The sequence below is a fragment of the Sciurus carolinensis genome, chromosome 4 (assembly GCF_902686445.1).
Source record: "Sciurus carolinensis chromosome 4, mSciCar1.2, whole genome shotgun sequence".
NCBI lineage: Eukaryota > Metazoa > Chordata > Mammalia > Rodentia > Sciuridae > Sciurus > Sciurus carolinensis.
Window position 1 is genome coordinate 88,358,193 of NC_062216.1, and position 21,744 is coordinate 88,379,936.

The 21,744-nt window shown below is 33.7% G+C and overlaps 1 protein-coding gene across 12 annotated transcripts in view; it reads right to left on the minus strand.

Annotated features, from left to right (window-relative positions):
• Nucleotides 1-21,744, minus strand: part of Abcc9 (ATP binding cassette subfamily C member 9) — a 137,471-nt gene that overhangs the window by 102,616 nt on the left and 13,111 nt on the right. For 10 of the 12 annotated variants that reach the window (XM_047549223.1, XM_047549221.1, XM_047549214.1 and 7 more), the window contains 9 exons: nt 15,796-15,962; nt 14,640-14,882; nt 11,997-12,191; nt 9,706-9,858; nt 9,063-9,218; nt 7,075-7,209; nt 5,128-5,290; nt 1,846-1,886; nt 812-954 (listed from right to left, as the gene is read on the minus strand). In XM_047549223.1, the coding sequence (XP_047405179.1) occupies nt 812-954; nt 1,846-1,886; nt 5,128-5,290; nt 7,075-7,209; nt 9,063-9,218; nt 9,706-9,858; nt 11,997-12,191; nt 14,640-14,882; nt 15,796-15,962 (1,396 nt within the window). The remainder of the gene's footprint in view (nt 1-811; nt 955-1,845; nt 1,887-5,127; nt 5,291-7,074; nt 7,210-9,062; nt 9,219-9,705; nt 9,859-11,996; nt 12,192-14,639; nt 14,883-15,795; nt 15,963-21,744) is intronic. The other 2 variants (XM_047549224.1, XM_047549220.1) reach the window with 1 other exon arrangement.

The window sequence follows — 21,744 nt, forward strand, 5'->3', positions numbered from 1 at the left end:
ATTATACTGCCATGTATATCTAAAAAGAACAAATTTTTAGAAATAAAATGTAGATCATTATTAAAGAATACTTACAAACAATGGGCTATGGAATAAACATTAAACACCAAGTATTCTAAGACTAAGAAACATAATAGAAACAATAACTGAAAGAAGGAGTCAAAAGTTACAGAAGTTCATTTTCTTAAATTTTAAAATGATTATTTTAATATGAAATAAATAAAGAACTGAAAGATAGCGAAATGGAAAAGAACCAAAGTAACATCACTTTGTTCTGACCTGACTCCAGTGTATGCTTGCTTATAATGTTTTCTTTTCAGCCTCCTGACACCTGTATCTATGTTGACAGTACAGCAGGACCTTCCCGCATCCTTGACTATGACCCTGATGTATAACAAAATGACTCTAAAATGTGTAATCAAAACAATTCTCTCATGTAATCAAAATCTCTGTCTGAACAGGGTCTTCTTTCTGACCTACATGTGCCTCAATTGTTCTTGTGGTTTTTGCCTTTATAAATTCTGTACTTCCAAAATTCAGGTGCTGGGAGTGCTTTGAGGCATTACCTGCTCCCAGCCACCACTTGCCTGGCATGCTCATTAAAGGACCTTTTTTTCCCTTTCAGTTTGTCTCAATATGTGTGGTGCTTTGTCATTCTTGTGCACTCTGTAATTATAGCATATCACATAACAATGATTATCTCTGGGTAGTGGTTTGAATGTTTTTTTCACACTTTTTCAAATTTACTACCAGGAGCACATATTATTTTTACAGTCAACAAGCAAAGAATTCCAGATATTTTAGTGCTTACCTTATGATGGCTTTGACTGCAAATCTGACCACCGTGGAGAGCAGGAACAGCGGTGTGACAAGGATATGAAAGAGAGACAGCGAAGCAAAGGCCTCTGCAGGTTTTAGGTTGTTCCCGCTGGCGTATGCATGGGTCACAAATGTCTATGCAAAGAAACAATTTCTTTGGTGAGAGATGGAGAAAGGTACCCACATGCTTACATTCAATTTTACAAAACTAACATATGCCCCTTGCAATGAAAACAATTTATCCCAAACTCCCTCACTGAAACAATACTGCTATTGATAAATACTTACTGGCTTACATGTCATCCTAGCAATAAATGTGTGAGGAAGTCAGGACATATTTTAGTTACAGAATACAAAACTGGTTTTGGTCAAATTACTGAGTATGGGGAATAATTTGATAGAGAACTCAGAAACATTAGCAACCATTTGGGCTCTTTCCAACCTATACAAAACATTCTTAGAGAAAAGAGAATGTTCTGCTGCTTGAGGGTCCCTGCTGTGGATCTGTATTAAGCCTGCAACATTGGTGTTCAATGAAGACTTATTAATATTTCTAAAAATAATACCAGTTGTTGGGTTTGTTATTCTGATGTGAAACATAATGGAATTATTTAACATTTACTGCACCATCCTTTGTATGAATGTATGAGAACCAAGTCACTGAGATGAGAACAGTCAATTCTCAACCATTAACAGTTTTGCTCCCAAGGGGACATTTTCCAATGTTCGAGGATATTTTTGATTGTCATAGTGGGAGGGCTTCTGACGTCTAATAGACAGAAGCCAGGGATGCTGTTAAACATTCTAAAGCTGAAGACACTCCCTTACAACAAAGAATTAAATGGACCAAAATGTCCACAGTGTCATGATTAAGAAAACCAGGACTACAACTGTTGCAATGGAAACTGCAAAGAAGGAAATGGCAGAAGTGAAGAAATACATATTACCACCCACACATTCTTGTTCCTACATCATTTATAAACACAGACTTGGTTCCATTTCTAAAAGAAAGAAAAAGTGTCTTACAGCGAGAACAGCTGCTATGGGAATTGCTGCATTCATGAAGACTGTGGAAAGAAATTAAATACATTAGTTTCATTGAACTGTGAAAACATTTTCAGTAATTTCAATTAATCATCTATTATTACTTTAACTATTCCTTGAAGACAGGACAACAAAGCGCATTAAATAACACTTTGTCTGGAGTCCACAAATATTTCCCAGTTGGCATCTCCTTTTCTGTGGTTATATGAGCTCCCACATATTATTCTTAACCAGAAACTGTTTCTCTTTATTGCAAAATGTTTTTAGTATAAGATGTTACAATGGAACACAGATAAAATAATTCTTTAATGATGCAAATTGTTAGAACTTAAGAAATGTGTATTCTTGAGAGGGTTTACAGTTAATTTTGTTTGGTCTACCAACCTAATTTAAACATGAAAACTGGGTTATTATGTAGATTAAAAATGAGAATGTGGCCAGGTACTGTAGCACTTGCCTGTAATCCCAGCAAGAGGATCAGGAGTTCAAAGCCAGCCTCAGCAAGTTAGTGAAGCCCTAAGCAACTTAGTGAGACCCTGTTTCTAAATAAAATATAAAAAAGGGCTGAGATAAAACTCAATGGTTGAGTGTCTCTGGATTCAATCCCTGCTACCCCCAAAGAGAGAGAGAGAGAGAGAGAGAGAGAGAGAGAGAGAGAGAGAGAGAGAGAGAGAGAGAAACTTCAAGTTCCCTTATCAGTAGTGATATTAATTTTCACCTGTAGATCTTTCAGTAAATAAACTGACTCTATAGCTTAAACCTTTTGCTTATTTAAATATCTCTCTAGGAAAATATTTCATTATCATTGATGAGCATGGTATGCATAACTAAAACAAGGAAAAGTCATGTTTTAGGCTAAAATACTAGCACTTGAAAGTCATTGGAAAAATAAAAAGCGAAGTTGATGATTTATAGCTATATTGTTCATGAACCATAGAATCTTAGGGCCCAAAGTTTCAAAAGTTTAAGTGAAGTGACACAGAGCCGGGAAATGGCACCGTGAGTGTTAGAATCTAGTTTCTTAAGAGTAGAGAGTTTGGATTAAAATAAAGTATCCTGTCTCATGAACTATCACTACCACTGTCCACAGAGCAGAATCACACTGCTTTTGCAGGTCCAGGTATGACTTAGTTATCTTGTGCAGAACTTAGGATCTAAACACTGACCCGAGTTTCATAATAGCTCAGACAAGGAGCCACCATTCTGCCTCAGTCTTCTTTCTCTACTGTCACCCTATTTCTCTCTCTTTTACCTTCCTTATTATTTATAGTTAATTTAAATTCTGCATCTTTAAATAATCTCCTCTTGAGAAAGAGTGAGAAATACTGCCATTTTACTGATAACCTCTGAGACAGTAATCTGCCCCAGGTACAGGTAGCAGGTACCTCAGTGTCTCATTACATAGATGAGGATAAGAAGTTCATGGCCACACAACTGGGATTTGAACCCATGCAGTCTGGTGGCCCAGTTCATGCTCAGCACCACTTTGCTCCCCTGTCACATAAACAACTCACAATAACTAAAGTGTGATTGGCATTTGACACCCATTCTCATATTTAATGTTTACAACAATACTACATGATAATGAGGAAACAACATAGGGAAGGTCACATGCAAGATTCCAGACCAGGAGGTGATGGAGTTTGGAATAAAACCCAGATCTTTCTGGTCAAAAATCCTCATCTTCTTTCTACTTATCCTTATAAAACTTTATCAAAGTGAAAAGAGAAAAATAGTCTACTTTGCCTTTGCCAATGAATTAAACACATAAATAGCACGTGACCCATTGGCAACTGAGACTACAATATCATTTAATAGTTTCTTTTCCCCTCAATTAGTATTTCAAGCAACAAGAGCACTGATTACACAAGTATAAATAGATCTTCAGTTCTTCTAGTATTTATTCTATTTAACTTTGCTTTTTAATATTTGCAGATACCATTTCTATACACTTTACATATATTACCTTATTTAATTCCCCAAGATACAATTAATACAGCCTAGCTTACCAATGAGGAAGCTGAGGCCTCACCAAGCAACAGTCCAAGGATGGACAGCTGCCAGTTTCCTAAGCCAGGATGATTTCAGGTCAGCTTGTCCTTGAAGACCCAAAAGCATCCACTACCCTACACTGTTGATTTTTTTTTTCTTTCTCTTTTTTTAAAAGGTCTTTTCATGGTGCTCTGCAAATAATATCCACCAAATATTTTAACATTTAATAAGCAGGGCTACATTTATGACCTTATTTGTTTCTCACAACGTTCTTGTGATGCGGGTATTACTATTACACCAGTCTTTAGATGAGGAAACTGAAGATGGGTTATTGAGCACTAGACCATTGCCAGTGCTTATATTAAATAGTGAGAACAAAGCACTTGACAGGGAGCCTAGAATAGAGTGTACACTTAATAATTTCAATGAACCCATTTTTCAAAGAAGTGTTAATCATCTCTAAGATCTGAAGACATTTATAATTCAAGAGAAAACAACATATAAATTTCCAAAATTTAAGTTGTCAAAAGCCTTTGGGGAAAATGGGGATGAGCATAGCTGACACACGAATAAAATATTAATAGGGATAGTCTGGCTAAGTGCGGTAAATTGTACTCACATGAACCCATTATTTTTGAGAGTGCTGCGTCATCCTTTGAGAACAAAACACTATATTTAAAAATTCTTGAAATGTATTGGAAAAAAGAGTTTTATGTGAATGAAGTTTGATTTCTTTTGCTTGGAAATGATATTTTTTCCCTCAATTTTGGAAAATGGTATTTTAACTATAGTCTTCAAGAAAACATATCATAAGCTCTCAAATAGACAAGTTAAAAAAACTTGTCAATAATTTTAAAGCATCTTTGGAGCTAAAAATATCAATAGTAGTGTAGTCAAATCAACTTAAAGAAATATTTACTGAAAACCAGTTTTTCCATCCCAATTTTACTGATAAGAGGTCTCAATCATAGGTCTTAATCATCACCATCCTCATGTCACAGAGGAAGAAACCAAGGATTTCAGTGTGTAAAGGACACACAACTCACAAGGAGTAAAATTTGGTTCTACTCGACTCTAACCTTGGGTTTGTCCTGGCCTTTAAGTTAAATGTAAACAGCCTTCTGTGGATAGGGGCTACTGAACAGCACATGTCTAGAAAATAAATGACTTCCTTTAATGCGTAGAATGTTTCACTAATTGTAATGGAAACTGAGGAAACTGTGTTATTAATTACTCTTCACATCACTGGTTCTTACAGCAATAGCAACTTACTGGAGAGTGAAGTATAAAGTGCAAAGGTTTTGAGACTAGACAATTCTTTCATTCTTGTTTCTTCCACACTTTTGCAGAAAATGTGCTCCCAGGCATACAACTTGAGAAGTTTGATTCCTTTCAATATTTCATTTGTTTTCTTAAGTCTTTCAGTGGAATAATCCTATAAAACAGAGGAATAAATTATAATGCAATTCATCCAAGTAAACCAGATAGGCAGGACTAAGTAATGGACACAGATTGAGGAGATCTCAATTTCTGCCACTAATAAGGCTATTATATTCCAGAAGTAGTTAATTTCTCTGTGTTTTAGTCTTTGCAACTTTAGGAGACTCTTGGAGAAAGAGTTTAATGAGATGGCCTCAAAATTCTTCTCCACCTAAAAAATTGTATGTCTCTGTCACTTGAGACTATATTAAAAAGAACTTCTTCAGTTTCACAAGATTTCCTTGAATAACATCTGCAGAAAACATTGGCATACATGTTGAGAAACCATAAAGAAATTTAACATGGCTCCTAACGTCTAAACTATTTTGTTCTCTCTTCAACACTATCACTCACATGTGCAAGAAAAAAACCCAATGAATTTGGAAACAGTTAGTTTGCTTATTATATGGGGATGTGAGGGTACAACAATGTGTGTGCACCCACATTACAACTTCAGCTTACGACTATGGAAACCAAGCCTATTGTCTTTAACTTCAGGAGATTTCTCCATGCCTTTTTGTAAGCTTTTGTTTAAGGTCTAAATTAGATTTCCTGGCTACTAACAACTTGGATTAATTATAGAGAAATTTTCAGCAGATACCAATGCCCAAATTTAATCAGCTGTTTAGCTCCCTTCACCACCAAATACTGGAAGCAGAATTACTATCAAGATGCAATACAACCTGTTAACTATTCAAAGGGATAATGGAATGGCCAACAGGCAAATAGGAGAAAGCAAAAGTAGGAAATGGACTGTGTTCTGATCATCTTTTCTTCTGCACAGGGTCTCAAATGCCTACAAAATGATTGTTAAATGAGTCAATGAATATGGTATAAACAACTAAACGAAAGACAGATGTTTGAGTATAGTCATATCTCCACTTACGCACTCTTCCACACCTTTCTGTATTTGAGTGCTCAAATTAAAAGCGCAGATGGCTTAGACAGAAATAATGAGTAACCTCATCAGAAGCAGCAGAAAAACAAGTGATAAAATCCACTGCATGGCACGCAGCTTGCTTGTCACAGTGGAAACACCAGCTTGAGAAAGGATTCCAGCAGCAGCAGCGTCTCTCCATTTTACACCTGATTTACAAAGTCTTGCTCATATTTAAACAAACTTCACTTCTAAACATTGCTGTCAACAATTTTATTATTTGCAAATACTTTTTCAAAAGAAGCCAAATCTTACGCAAAGTGATTTCATGGCAAATTGAAGCCAGAGAGGCTCAATAATTGGGCTTTCCTTGTTAACCAAGTTGACCACAAATGTACGCATCTGCCACTAAAACATTTCCATGCAACTCCATAGGTCAGCATATGGTGTGAATACACCCCAGGGAAATTCAATTTCAGAAGCACCAAATCCGATCCTTCACTCATCTATTGATTCATTTCTTCTGCATGAGTAACAGACATTCAATGGTCTCAAAGTACTCTTAAGAATATTTTTGGGTAAGTGATAGAAGATTCAAAGCCTCATCACTTCAAGACCCGTAAAAGCATCAAGAACTGCAATTCTGGTATTCTGAGTCAAAGACAATCAAGTCTTAAAACTTCCATCTCACTTTAAAAAATTGTTTTTCCAACACTTAAAGTACACATTTGTTGCCTAACAATTGAAATGAAATATAATGATTTCTAAATTATCCCAAGTGGTATGCATTAACTTCCTATATTATAGAAATAAAACAGCTCTAACAGATTTTCCTAATAAAGTTTCCAAAAGATGTTACTTACAAGAGTGCTCTTCTGAGCCTCTGCCAACTTTGTAGCAATGAAGTACTGAATTGGCGCAAGTAGCACAATGACAGCTGCACCAACCAATGCACTTGATCCAAGTAAATTATAGAGCAGAATCACTCCCATTATGATCTAGGAAGAAAAACATATGGAAAGGGGGAAATGAATGGGGCTGTGGAAGCCACTGCATGGAAGGAAATATTTTTAGTGAAAATGTAGTATTTCTTAATTATTATATTGAGTTTATTTGGAAGTCAACTCAACTGTGACAGTTGGGTTTTACTATGATTTATTTGGGGAAGGCTAAGTACTAAGAATTTATTTTTAGTATGATGACTTAAAAAACTGGTGTCAAACCAACTTATTGCATGAAGTTGCAGAGTGATCCCATGATGCTTCTGACCTTATAAAATGGTCTTAAATTTTTAAAGGGACATGAAAAAAAATTTCAAAAATGCTGTCACCCACCATAAATTTGCTATTTCATATTCTCTTGGAATAGTCCTAGCTTTTCAAAACTATGGGAATGGGAAGTAGGGGGCAGCATAATAAGTGAGTATAGAATGGTTCTGTAGATTAGATTAGAGCTTCTCACTTGCTTAATGATTCAAACAGTCACTTGATGTCAAGAAGACTGGGACTAACTGAAACTGTGAAGAATCGTAGGTCGGTGCCCCATCTTATCTCACTTCCCTTTCTAAATGTTTCCCAAAACTATTGAACTATTTATGCCTACCCTCTCTGGTTTGCCACTTTCTTCTTTGTCCTTTAAAAACTTGGGGTTTAACCCTGCTGGCTTCTTTCCCTGAATTTCTTTTTCAGGAACACAGCTCAAAAATGTCAACTAATGCATCATATACATGCAGTTCAAACAATCTATGCATGCGCGCCAGTGACAACAACTTTCAGGTGGCAATGACACACTTACCACCTAACCAATTAGATATTTGGGAAATTCCAATCAAAACCAAATAGTCCTTAAGTCACCCATGATGTAATCGTTTGGTACAACCTGAGATTTTGGGTGCACTTTAAATTATACTACATAGGCAGCTATCTAATAAAATGAGACAAAGTACATCTTTTCTTACTTTTGAGCCATGCAATGTGTGTATGTTTTAATTTGACTTGACTTTCTATTAAAAAAGTAAAAGTGCAAATAATAATTTTTAAAATTACCATATATTCTTTATTATTTTATGCACTTTCATAAACATAGTACACAGGACATGTGATAGGTTGCATCTATTGAGATCCAGTTTAAGCTCCATCTACAGGATGCAAAATTTAGTAAAAATATCCAGTGTGACAGCAAAGAAAAAGCTGAATTTATTTCTTTTGCTATTTTTACAAAATAGGACAAAAACCACGTGTCTTCACTAAAATGCCATTTTATATTGGAAATAGCTAAATAGTCCTCCTGCTTCTTAGTGTTCCTACATCCTATAAAGTTTGACATTTCATAATATACTAGCTTCAAAACCATGAAATGGAATAAAGAAATTGCCTAATTTATAAATGCTATTAGAGAGTTTGTCAGAATGAAAGGGGTCAAACCTTGGCTCTGTGACTTACATGAATTTGGACAATAACACAAATAATAATTACTGAGTGTCTTCAAAACGCTAGTTACCATTACTAAATGCTTTACAAATGTCAACTTATTTAAACTTGACAATTGCTACAAATTTATGAGGCAAGTTCGTTTGCTATTTTTATTGTACAATTAAGGGAAGTAATGCTTTGAAGGGAAAAGCACTTGTGCACACAGAGGGTGGAGCAGATTTTTAAACCCAAGCAGTAAAATTCCAAATCCCACTTTCTTAACCTATACTATAACATTTCTGCATCTCAGTTTCCTTCTCTACAAAACAAATATAATAACATCAGCACATGCAAAAAGTATGTCCTTTAGTTAAGTATCAACCTCTGCTCCTTCTGTTTTATTTCCTCTGCAAATGAGAATCTTACTTATAAAGATTTACCTGAACAGGCATAGCCCATAGATTGGGACACAGGAACAAGAACCACATGAGTTGATTGGTTTCAATGGCAACCAAGTTGTTGATCTGTCCCAGAGTCATCTCACCCATGGATAAGTTAGATGTAGACAGTCTAAGAATTTTATTGTATATCATGGCCTACAAGAAGAAAAAAAATGCACGTGAAACCCTAAACTTAAAACCAATATCAGAATTATTTATTTTCACTGGAAAATAAAACAATTTTGAATTTTTTTGAAAGGGTAAAAAAATACTTTCTCTGACCAGCTTCTTAAATCAACCGCTATTTCCATTTTAGCACAGCTCCTTTTTGTCCTCAATGAAATACAAACAGTTTTTCTAGTAATATAATCAAAATACACATTCAAATTTAAACCTAAGCTCAAAATCAAAGAGCAATAGTAATAAGCAAATGCAAGATTTCTAAGTATTTTTCTTAATGGTATATTAAATAACAAATTTTAATTTTTAAAATTCTAAACTTTTTTGAATTCAATGGGTTTTTAAAATTAGCTCTCTTTTCAGTAAGTAGATCTGAGAAATGTTGTTGCTGCAATATAAAGTGAAAATAAATAAATAAAAACTGAAGCTACTACTATGTCTCTCCCCCAGATCCTGTACCTACCAGCAGAGCTCCACGAAGGTTAATGCCAGTCTCTATGGTCACATAGTAGGAAGCCTGAAGAAATGTCCTTTGCAGAATAAGGGCCAAGAAGAGAAGAACTGCTAGAACATAAGCATTTTCAAGAAATTCCTTTGATGAGAGGGTTTCTGAAGTCTTGTCCCAAGAGAAAGAAAGAAATTAAATGAGTCCTTTCATCTACCAGTGGTTCAGTTTGCATTTTTTAAAGGACACACCATTCTTAAATATAAAAATTCAGTGCTGGGGCTGGGGTCGTGGCTCAGTGGTAGAGCGCTTGCCTAGCATGTGTGAGGCACTGGGTTCTATCCTCAGCACCGCATACAAATAAATGAATAAAATAAAGGCATGCTGTCCAACTACAACTACAAAAACTTTTTTAAAAATTCAATGCTTATAATATAGCTATGAAATAAGCCACAGTAAGGCAAATATGGCTTTCCCCTAATATCCGAAGATCCAAACATAACCTAATTCAATGCACAAAATCCCCCATTTATTATTAAGATTGCCTGCAATGCCTAACTGTGGAATAAAAGATAACTTTGAATTTTAAAAAAATTTTGAGTGTATTTTCTACAAAGATGTATTTTTCTTTAGTTAAATGGGTAATAGTGAAAAAGAGACATTAGACTTTCAAAAGTAGAAAACACAACAACAAATCTCATCATTTTGTACAATTATAATATACCAATAAAAAATGTGGAAGAAATAAAAGGAGAAATCACAAAACTGATAACTGGTCAGCAAGACCAATGGTACAAGAACACAATACCCATAAACTGTATTACTTTAAAATAATTATGCACAGTGAACTTTTTCTAATTGTCTTATATCTTAACATATTAATAAACTATGTATTCTAAAATAAGTAATTTAAGTGTCACCCACGTGACACTTCCAGGACAAAGCATGACTTAGGAAAAATTGTTTTAGTGGTAATATAACTGAATTCACCATAAGGATATACAAAACAAATTGATTCTGTTTTTACAATAGCATGTGGCAACTTGTTTGTTAGAAGAAAGGGAAAGATAAAACTTGATAAAGTAATTTTAGCAATGAGGACACTTCTCACTTTTTATGATTGAGAGATAATAAAATTCTACTTATAGCCCATTCTTCATCTGTCTTAGGATATGTAAAAAATATACAATTTCTGTTCCATCTCAGAAAAGCAACATGATTGATGTATGAACGGGACAAGGGAGGTGGAAGCTCTCTACATGGAATTTAGATATCAGCATGTCATTAAGCTAGTGAGCACAAAACATCACAGAAGTATTTAATAGTGGAAATATCTGATTCACTTTAATAATAATTGAACACTGCTGTATTCAAAGATCTGGGCTAGACATTGTGGGCACAAGTATGAACAGTTCACAGTCCTGCTTAAAGAGCTTACAACCCAGAAGGATAAGTGTCCACAGTAATATGCTTCCTTATGAACAGTATATATAGTCAGTGCCAACAAGAAGAAAAAGTCTGATTCTGATCAAAACAATCAGAGAAGGCTTTACTGAGGAGGCAGCATTCAATGTAGGCTTTGATAAAACATAAAATTTTAATAGGTGAAGAAAAAAGGATCATACGATAGACTGAGAGAATGGAAAAGGCAAGCCAATGCACCTGAAGTAGAGTTCCTTTCTGTGAAACTGGGGAAGTTAAATGTTATCTTAAAAAACAAACTAGGAAGTTCACAGTGCACTTTTGAAAGAACAGAAAATTTAAAATGTCATATTTATAACAGAAAATACATAGTATTTTATACCATATGATCTCCCAAATGGTAGCAAAATACCTAATAATATATTGAATGACTTGTTCTGATTATTGTGACATTGTGGGATGACCTTCATTATATAAGAGAAATGTAGACTACGACAAACTGCATTGCTAATATTATTGGTCATAGGCCTTTTAACAAGTGACTTGGCTGCCATTCATGTACTCATGCATGAAAATTCCTTAAGAATTGCTATAAATATAATCAAGATAAAATCTCTGCTCATAGTTTCTAGCACATGAGAGATGCTTATTAAATATCTACCAGCTCTGAATCTGAGAAATAAGTTTTTGGCCAGATATACTGAATGAATAGATAAACACAGGCTTTTCTCCACAAAGAGAATTATTGTCTTTATTTTATGAAAAAAATGTTCAGTTCTCTGTAAATAAGTCCGTTTGAACTATTCATAAAACTACATTGATAAAAAATGACAATTGCAGTAATATTTGTCAATAATATTTTTTTTTCAAAAGCATTATGAACTTACTCCTGTTGTGTTATTTGTCATATTCTGGGTTTCATTCACACGCTGAACTATTCCAGAAATACAGAGAGGTCCAGCAAAACCCAGCAGATCAGCCAGATAACGAAATGTGCTACTCAAAAGAATTGGTCGCCCAAAAGCTCTGTACATTGCAAGCCATATAGATGGAGTCCGATTTGGATGATCTGCTACTTTCTTCTGAAAGAAAAACCAGAAGACAAAATAAAACCACCTAGGGCAGTGATTCATCTCAGCAACTATAAATTTATTTTGATTAATTCCAATGATATTTTAATGACTTGAAAATAAATGTATAAATTTCATTACAGCATGCCTAATTCTGTATCCTTGCATTTCATGCAAATAGTAGCTACTGAATGCACTTTAATGAAATAGAATGAAAAATACACAGGCCAGTTTTTCTAAGACTCTGCAATATTTTTAGTTGTCAAAAGATAACACAAAATTCTTAAGGCCAAGTTTATTTTTAATTCCCTTTGATTTGGAAAATATGTATCTTTCATGAATGTTGTAACATACAAAAGGATAGAGGTTATTGACATACTTGTCAAGAGTTCTGGAATTATTTGATCAGAAAAGTCCTACCTATCACATTACTAAAGCTAAAACAGATTACCTACCCAACTTTGCTTCTCCTTCAGATTTTCCCCATCTTCATGAATGGTAGCCACTTTAAAAATATTATGTTAGGCTTGTGTTTGCCAAGTATTCCTCAAAGAAATGCAAAATGAGAAATGGCATACAAGCTTACGTCAATTCATGGCTTCACAAATCTACAGTTGTTGACTGTAAAGATGTTAAGACCTGAAACATCATAATAACTATGCCTTGGGGAAGAGATGGACAAAGTTTTTCCACTGTGGCAAGGCAGCCAATGCAATAGAATAGAGTTCAATTGTGTTTCATATCCAATTCCCCTTTGAATGAATAACCTGATCATTTTCCAAAGTTTATTGACGCAAGACATTAACACACCAAGCACAAGCTATTCTATGTTGTAGAGAGCACTCAGAAAACTTAAACTATTCTTAGTCCGTATTGTAAATTTTTTCTCTAGCAAGAAGTTTTGATGCAATACTTTTCCCAGAGGTAAAACTAGAGAAATGACTCAGGTTCATCTGTAGTAACAATTTCCTGCAATGATAATTTCATAACACAGATTTCTAACACAAGAGGTCATTTTCATCATTTACCATAAGCGCTTTGTTGATCTTGATTTAGACTAGCCAAAAACTGTTTAATGGATTCACTGTACCCTAATCATTCCAGTGTTGTTGGGAATACTACACAGACCCCAGACCATTCATGGTATGAGGTTGCTATCTGCCTTATAAAGCAAAGCGGAGAATTTGTTCTCTGGAAAGAAAAGATTTGTCTTCTCCTCTGAAAAAAGTCTCCTAAGTATAGAATATATACATATATATATATATATATATATATATATCCCAAAAAATATATATATATATATCCAAAAACTCTCATCTTTAAATTTTTAAGTCAATTATTGAAACACAAGGCAAGTATCAGAAGAAATAAAATTTTAGGGGACATATGAGATGATACATGGCATAAGTAGGTGACACCCTTTAGTCTCCCTAGTTTAGACTATAGAATATAAATTTTAGTTGATAATTAGTTTAAGAATTTTAATTTCTTTAAAGTGGTTATTGGTGAATATTATCTATCTTACCTGTATATAACAAAATTATTCACAAGATGCTTGAGAAAAGACAATAAAAATTCCATGAGTTATAAATATGATGTAGTAACACAGATTAATTATATAGTTAATTGAACTTAATTTTTAGTTTCCACTTGGTCATATGTCCCAGAGAAAAGACACTGTTCTCTCAATCCTTACTCACGTGTTGGCTGAGCAACTAACACAACATTCCTGTGCTTCACTGGCTCTTCCAGTCTTCCCTCAGTGAACCAATTAACAAGAATCAAAATCATTGAATGAGGCAAATAGAGGAAATCTACTCTTCCTTAACTATGGATATTATCTAAGCTTTGTACCTTTTTAATTTTTTTTTAATTTTTACAGACTGTATTTTAATTCATTCTACACAAAAGGGGTACATCATTTCATTTCTATGGTTGTACATAATGTAGATTCATATGGTGTAATCATATTTGTACATAGGGCAATGATGTCTGTCTCATTCCACCATTTTTCATACCCCTGCCCCCTCCTCCCTCTCATTTCCCTCTATGTAATCTAAAGTTCCTCCTTTCTTCTCTCAGCCCCCCAACCCCCACCCCCATTAGATATCATCATCCACTTATCAGGGAAAACATTTGGCCTTTGTTTTTTTGGGATTGGCTTATTTCACTTAACATGATGAATATCCAGTTCCATCCATTTATCTGCAAATGCCATAATATTATTCTTTTTTATGATTGAATAATATTCCATTGTGTATATATACCACAGTTTCTTATCCATTCATCTGTTGGAGGGTATCTAGGTTGGTTCCACAATCTAGCTATTGTGAATCAAGTTGCTATAAACATTGATGTGACTGCATTACTGTAGTATGCTAATTTTAAGTCCTTTGGGTATAAACTGAGGAGTGGGATATTTTTAATGTCAGTTCTCTATAATTATAGACATGCAGTTACCTTTTGTTCTTCATATGCATCTTTCAGGCAAACATAATTTGTTACTGCCCTCATGGCTATTGGCAATTTTCCAATGGCCTTCAGATCAATAGGCTTTTTATGAGCAGATATGATAAGTGTGTTCATCCACCAGTATGTTGCTTTTGACAGCAAATTCACAAATGGCTGAAGAAATCTCACACCCAGATCCTGGAGGTCTTCAGGAGGCTTGACTTTCTGAGGATTCATGAAGAACACATATCTCTGTGGCCAAGAAGAATTCCACAGTGTAACAGTGAGCCCAATTATTTTTCTATATATTCAAAATACAATTTCAACCTTTTCTACATTTTCATTCTAGGCTACCAAATTTTACTTTTGAATGCCTTTTTTTCATCCCTCTTTGAAATATTTCCTTTTTGTTTTCACTAGATTAACTAGTTAAATGTGAGAATTGCAAAAACTTGAACCTATTTTTCATCATCCTCGATAGCCTCAACTTAAATAAGATTTTATATTAGTAATATTTTTAAATGTGCTATCAACACCATTGTTGAGTTACTCTGTTGATTTGTGGTCTGGCTGATATTAACTGGATGCTCTCCACATTCGCTGCAGCATATATCTGTCCACTCAGAGCAAATTCAGAGTTCTCTGATAGAAAATGAATATTGAAAAGTCAGTCAGTAGTATCTCACACAGCATAACTAACAGCATTATGTGGTGGAAAGTACAATAGATTGGTAATTGTAGGCTGAGTATGAGTCCTGACCACATTACTTTGAATATATACCTAAAGTTATCTCCATAGAAGCTACATCAGTTAAATAGGCACAGAGAATAAGACTACCATTTTTTCAATTACAAATTTCTGGAATACAATATTATGTGTTTAGGACCAGTCACAGATGATGAGAACAAGGTCATCTATAATAAGGGAGTTTAATGCTTGGCACATGGAAGGCACTCAGTCAATATTTGGATAGATTCTGAGGTCCTACTGAGATGTCTGAAACTTAATGTCCTGAAGGTTGATGATTAGTTTAACTTTATGTTTACACATGTGGATCATATACATTTGTTTATCATCTTAAATACTAACACCTTCTAGCTGATTTAATCTTTAATATTGAGGTATTACATCACAATAACTAAACAAATATTATTAGATACTTACTCTGACCCGAATGACATTGATTTCCACGGCCATCAGAAGCCCATTCAAGATGACCATAATGCCAGTGATACAGAAACGCAGATCTGATACTCCCCACCCAGACTGCCAATACTTGACCAATTTTATTGTTTTTGTAATAAAGGCCATCACCCAATATAGGAATAAGGCTGCAGAAACAGAAGAAAAAAAGAAAAAGATGCAATCTTTTCCCTGATATTTTTAAAAACTTGACTAACTTTTCAATAAAATAGTAATGACAATTTTAAGTATTCCATTTGCACATAACTTTATTTAGTAAGAAAGCAACATATATGTTTAAATGTGCTTTTGGAATTTTTAATCAAAGCTACGATATATGGTGAAAGATGAGATTCAAGATTTAATCTTCTACATGTGAATACCCAGTTTTCCCAGATTATTTATTCAAAAGGCTGTTCTTTCTCCAAAGTATGTTTTGGTGTCTTTGTCAAGATTCAGTTGGTTGGAAAAACATGGGGTTATTTACAGTCTCACTATGCTGTTTCATTGGTCTGTGTGTCTGTTTTTATGCTAATATCATGCTATTTTGATTACTATAGCTTCCTACTATATATTGAAGCCACCCAGTGTGATGTCTCCTGCTTTGTTCTCTTTACTCAATGTTACTTTGGTTACTCAGTGTCTTTTGTGCTTCCATATGAATTTTAGCTGTGAAGATAAATGGTATTTTGATAGGGATTACATTGAACTGTAAACAGTTTTGAGTATTTTAATAATAATAATTGTTCTAATCCATGAAGGTCTGAAAATAACTAAAAAAATGTTGAGGACTTCCATTCTGATCAGATGTGACACATGGGAAGTCATAAAGAAACTTGTAAACAGGTACAGTGGTTTTATGTTTTGTCTTGTTTTTAAGAGCCCTGATTTTGTGAAGAATTCACAAGTTAGTATCCATGTTAGTTATTCAATAGGTAAGTTGTTTTAGAGCCCAGAGGTATGTCCATTGGCATCTCCCTGGAATGATCATGGTTATGTAGCTGTGGAATAGGGTTTCTGCTTTACAGATCAGCATTCCAGCAGTAAATACTCATTTCACCCAGATAGTTTGAAGTGCTGTAACCTATGCAGAACACAAAGAACAGGGATCTGACGGAGCAGACCCAGATCTCAAGTAGTCAGGCCAGAAAGGCAGGAATCTACACCAGCTCTTAACCACAGCCAGCATTTTGCAACAAATATGAGTTAGAAGCAGAGACATTCCTAGAAATGTATTGGCAAGGATTGGATCTACTTTAAACTTTAAATAAGGTCAGTACAAATGAACGTGGGATAAAGAAAATCTAAAGTGTGTATAATATAATCACGTATGGACAACATTATCAGAAAAGTTAAGGGTGATTATAACTTCTTTAGTGAAAAATAACTGAACTTTGGCATATGACTCAACATATATCTTGTTTCAGCTTAAAATATAGAAATAGAATGGATTTAGGGAAAAAATGGACTAAATGGTAAGCAGACTGAAAAGAATTGCTTTAAATATTATAAAAAGCAGACTAAAAATAAATGATAAAAATGATAGATGACTAAAACAATAAAAGAATCTTAGGGCAGCTACATTAGTATCAAAGTAGGCTTCAAAGCAAAGAGTATTATCAGAAATAAAAATACTTTTAATAATGATAAATGGGGCAGTTTCTCAGACAACAATAAAAAATATGCATCAGCCTAATAAAGACTCAGAAGATCTGAACGCTAGCAACTACCTATGCTATTTGCTATTTATAAAATTCTTTACTATTTGGCATTATAAAAATATACCCAACATCTTCCAAATATGCATGCATGTTAACTGCTTACAGTACTAGTAACAGACTACACACTCACTCAAGAAACAAGAACAATAAATCTAAAATAAAATATATAAAGTATAATCACAGTCTGATCACAATAAAATTAAATTTTAAAAATAAAAAAATGAGTCTTAATTTTCTATTGCTGCTTTATAGATTAAAAAAAACTTAGCAAATTAAATGAGCATTCATTTCTTATCTCACAGTTCTCATGGGTCATAAGTCTAATCATGGGGTAGCTGGTTCTCTGCTTCAGGGTGTCACCAGGCTGCAATCCAGGCATGATCTGGGGCTGTAGTCTCCAAAGAGGCACAGGTGATGTGGCACTCTCACCCCTGACGAACTCTATCAGCTAGAGGCAGGGCACAGTTCCCACTCATACTCAAGGGGACAGCATCACAACAGAGCAGGAACACCAAGCAAGAGAAAATGGAGGTAACCTTTGGATCCTTCCATACAATAAGATATTTTTGAAGTTAAAAAACACATTCTAATAATCCATGATTTAAAGAATAAATCATTAGATAATATTTTAACTAAATTAAAATGAAAATACTCTGTACTCTAAAATTAAGGAATGCAACAAAAGCAAGATACAGAGAAAAGTTTATAGCTTTAGATATTTATTTGAGAAAAAGGACCAAAATCAGTAGCCTACCTTTCCACCTTAAAAGTTAGGGAAAGAAGAACAATGAACAAAATAAGTAAAAAAGATGAAAAAATAGAACTAAGAGTAGATAGCAATAAAATAGAAAATGAACAATTGATGAAATGAACAAACTCAATACAATCAGTAAGATTGATTATTTGAAGGGATCAAGAAAATTGATAAGTTCCCAGTTAGATTGATCAAGAAAAGGAGAACATAAGTGAGCAATATTAGGAATGAAAATGGAGCTATTCCTACATGTTCTACTTATGTTAAAAGGATAACTAGGAAATATCATGAACAACTTTATGACAATATATCCAAAAGCTTAGATAAAGGGAGACCTTTCTTGAAAACTTTACTTACTGAAACTGACTTAAGGAAAAATACTCTGAGGAGTCTATACCTAATAAATTAATTAATTTGGAATTTGAAATTATCTTAGTTAAAACTACAGGCTCAGATGATGTCACTGGTGATTATATTCAACATTTAAGGAATAAATAAAATTACACAAAAATCTATTAAAAATATGAACTACTTTCCAATTCATCTTATGAAGCCAGTATAACCAGCATATGAAAACCTGACAAAGATTAACAAGAAAATAACAGATCAATATCCCTCACCACACAGATGTAAAAAAATCTTAACAAATAAAATCTAGCAAGATCTAAAGTGAAATAATATATTATGAATATGTGTGATTGACCCCAGGAATGCATTATTAATCATGCATTATTTATTATTTGAAAAATATGTAGGTGTAATTTAGCATAATAACAGAAGCATGATTTTCTCAATGAATGGAGGAAAAATTTCCTTACGATAAATTTTTTTAAAACATTTAAAGAAAGTTTTAAATAGAAGACTTACCAGATGAAGATCTTCTATGAAAAGCTTATAATTAACATCATGACTATGAAAGACTATTTGCCCTCTAAAATCAGGAACTAGACCAGAATTTCACTCTTACCATGCCCATCTGCCATTTTACTGAAGGTTCTATTAAGGTAGTATGGCAAAAAGAAGTTAAAAAGAAAAAGAAGCATAAAAAGTTTGAAAAGAAGTAAGCATAAATGTTTCTATTTGAAGATGGCATGTTTTTTACTACAGAAAATCCTAAGAAGCCTATAAGCAATAACCAGAAGTAATAAGTGAATTTCCAAAATTGCAAGATGCAAGAAAGATTGCAAGATACAAGGCTGAGTCACAAAATCAACTGCATTTTAATATAATGAAAGAAAAAATTGAAAAGTAATATCTGAACTATAATTCCATTTATAATAATAGCAGGAAACAAATGATAATAAATTGAACAAGATAAGAAAATCCTCTACTCTGAATACTACAAAACATTGCTAATGGAAATGAAGGAAGACCTAAATAAATGGAGGACATATTGTGAGACTCAATACATCATCAAAATGTCAATTCTCTTCCAAATTGTTCTATGCATTCAATGCCATCCCCATAATTATCTCATTTTTTTTTTAGAAAATGTCAACTTGATTCTACACTATATATAGAAATGAAAAGGAGTTAGAATATCCAAAGCAATCTTTGGAGAAAAAAAAATGTATGACTTACAATACCCTCACTTCAAATTGTATAACTTCAAGACCTCCAAAGCTACAGCAATCAACACAGAATGGAAGTGGAATAAAAATCCATGAGTAGATCAAAGTAACAGAAAATAGAGTCAAGAGTCACTTGATTTCATTTTTAATCGAGCTACCAAAACATATGTTGATAAACAGAAAGCCTATTCTCACAAATGCTGCTAGAACATCTTGGTATCTATTTGGAAAGAAAAGAACATGAATACCTTACTTTATACCACATATACAATTGATTTAAGTGGAATATTGTCCTAAAACATTTAAAAATTAAAACTTTTAAAAGAAACCAGGGGAAAAGTTAAGATTTCTTAAGAAATGGAATTGAACAGAAGATTTTAAAAGGTAAATCATACTACATTTAAATTGAAACATCTGTTCATCAAGACTCCTTTAAATAAGTTAATTTGAATGCCAGAGACTGGGAGGAAAATATTCTCAGAACAAACATGCAATGACATACTAATATTTTTATATACAAAATACTCCTACAACTGAATGATAAAATGAAACCTAATTATAAAAAGGGGCAAAATAGGTCAATAGATACTTCACAAAGATAATAGAGATTTCACAAAGACAACAAATGACCAGTGAAGTCATCATAAGATGTTCAACATCATTAGTCATCAGGAGAATGCAAATTAAAACCACAATATGTTTCTAGTACACACCCACCAGCATGGCTTAATCAATTAGACCAAGATCACCAAACCTTGGCTATTGCCAGTTGTAAATTTCACTTTTTAGCATGTTCAGATTTCTGTGATGTCTGCATGTCATTTTATACAGGAGAGGTTTTTTGTTAAGATAATTCAGATTTGGACAATACATGAAGTTAACATTTAACCCCGTCTACCTTTTTTATTAAATGACCTTTGCCTAATCATATAGTTTGACACAATATAGAATTAAATAATCATTATTTTCCATGCACCCGTTTTAAATTTTATAGTGTCCTCTAGATAAATAAATAAGACACCATTTATTTAATTCACTTTAATTATTTCCTTTTCTAATTTTTATATCAGTGGTGACATCATTTTCATAATAGAACAATTTTTTTAAATTTTTTATTGTAAACAAATGGAGTACAACTTGTTTCTCTGTACATGAAGTAGAGGCATACCATTTCTATAATCATACATTTACATAGGGTAATGGTGTTTGATTCATTCTGTTATTTTTTCCACCACCCCAACCTTCCCAACCCTCTTATCGCTCTATAGAGACCCTCCTTCCTCCATTCTTGCCCCCTTCCCACCCCCTATATGTATCATCATCTGCTTATCAGCGAGATCATTCATCCTTTGGTTTTTTGAGATTGGCTTATCTCACTTAGCATGATATTCTCCAATTTCATCCATTTGCCTGCAAATGCCATAATTTTATTCTTCTTTATGGCTGAGTAATATTCCATTGTATATATATATATATATATATATATATATATATATATATATACCAGATTTTCTTTATCCATTCATCAATTGAGGGGCATCTAGGTTGTTTCCACAATCTGGGTATTGTGAATTGAGCAGCTATGAACATTGTTGTGACTGTATCTCTGTAGTATGCTGATTTTAAGTCCTTTGGGTATAGGCCAAGGAGTGGGATAGCTGGGTCAAATGGGTGGTTCCATTCCAAGTTTTCTAAGGAATCTCCACACTGCTTTCCAGAGTGGCTGCATTAATTTGCACCCACCAGCAATGTATGAGTGTACCTTTTTCCCCACATCCTCGCCAACACCTATTGTTGCTAGTATTCTTGATAATCGCCATTCTAATTGGGGTGAAATGGAATCTTAGGGTAGTTTTGATTTGCATTTCTCTTATTACTACAGATG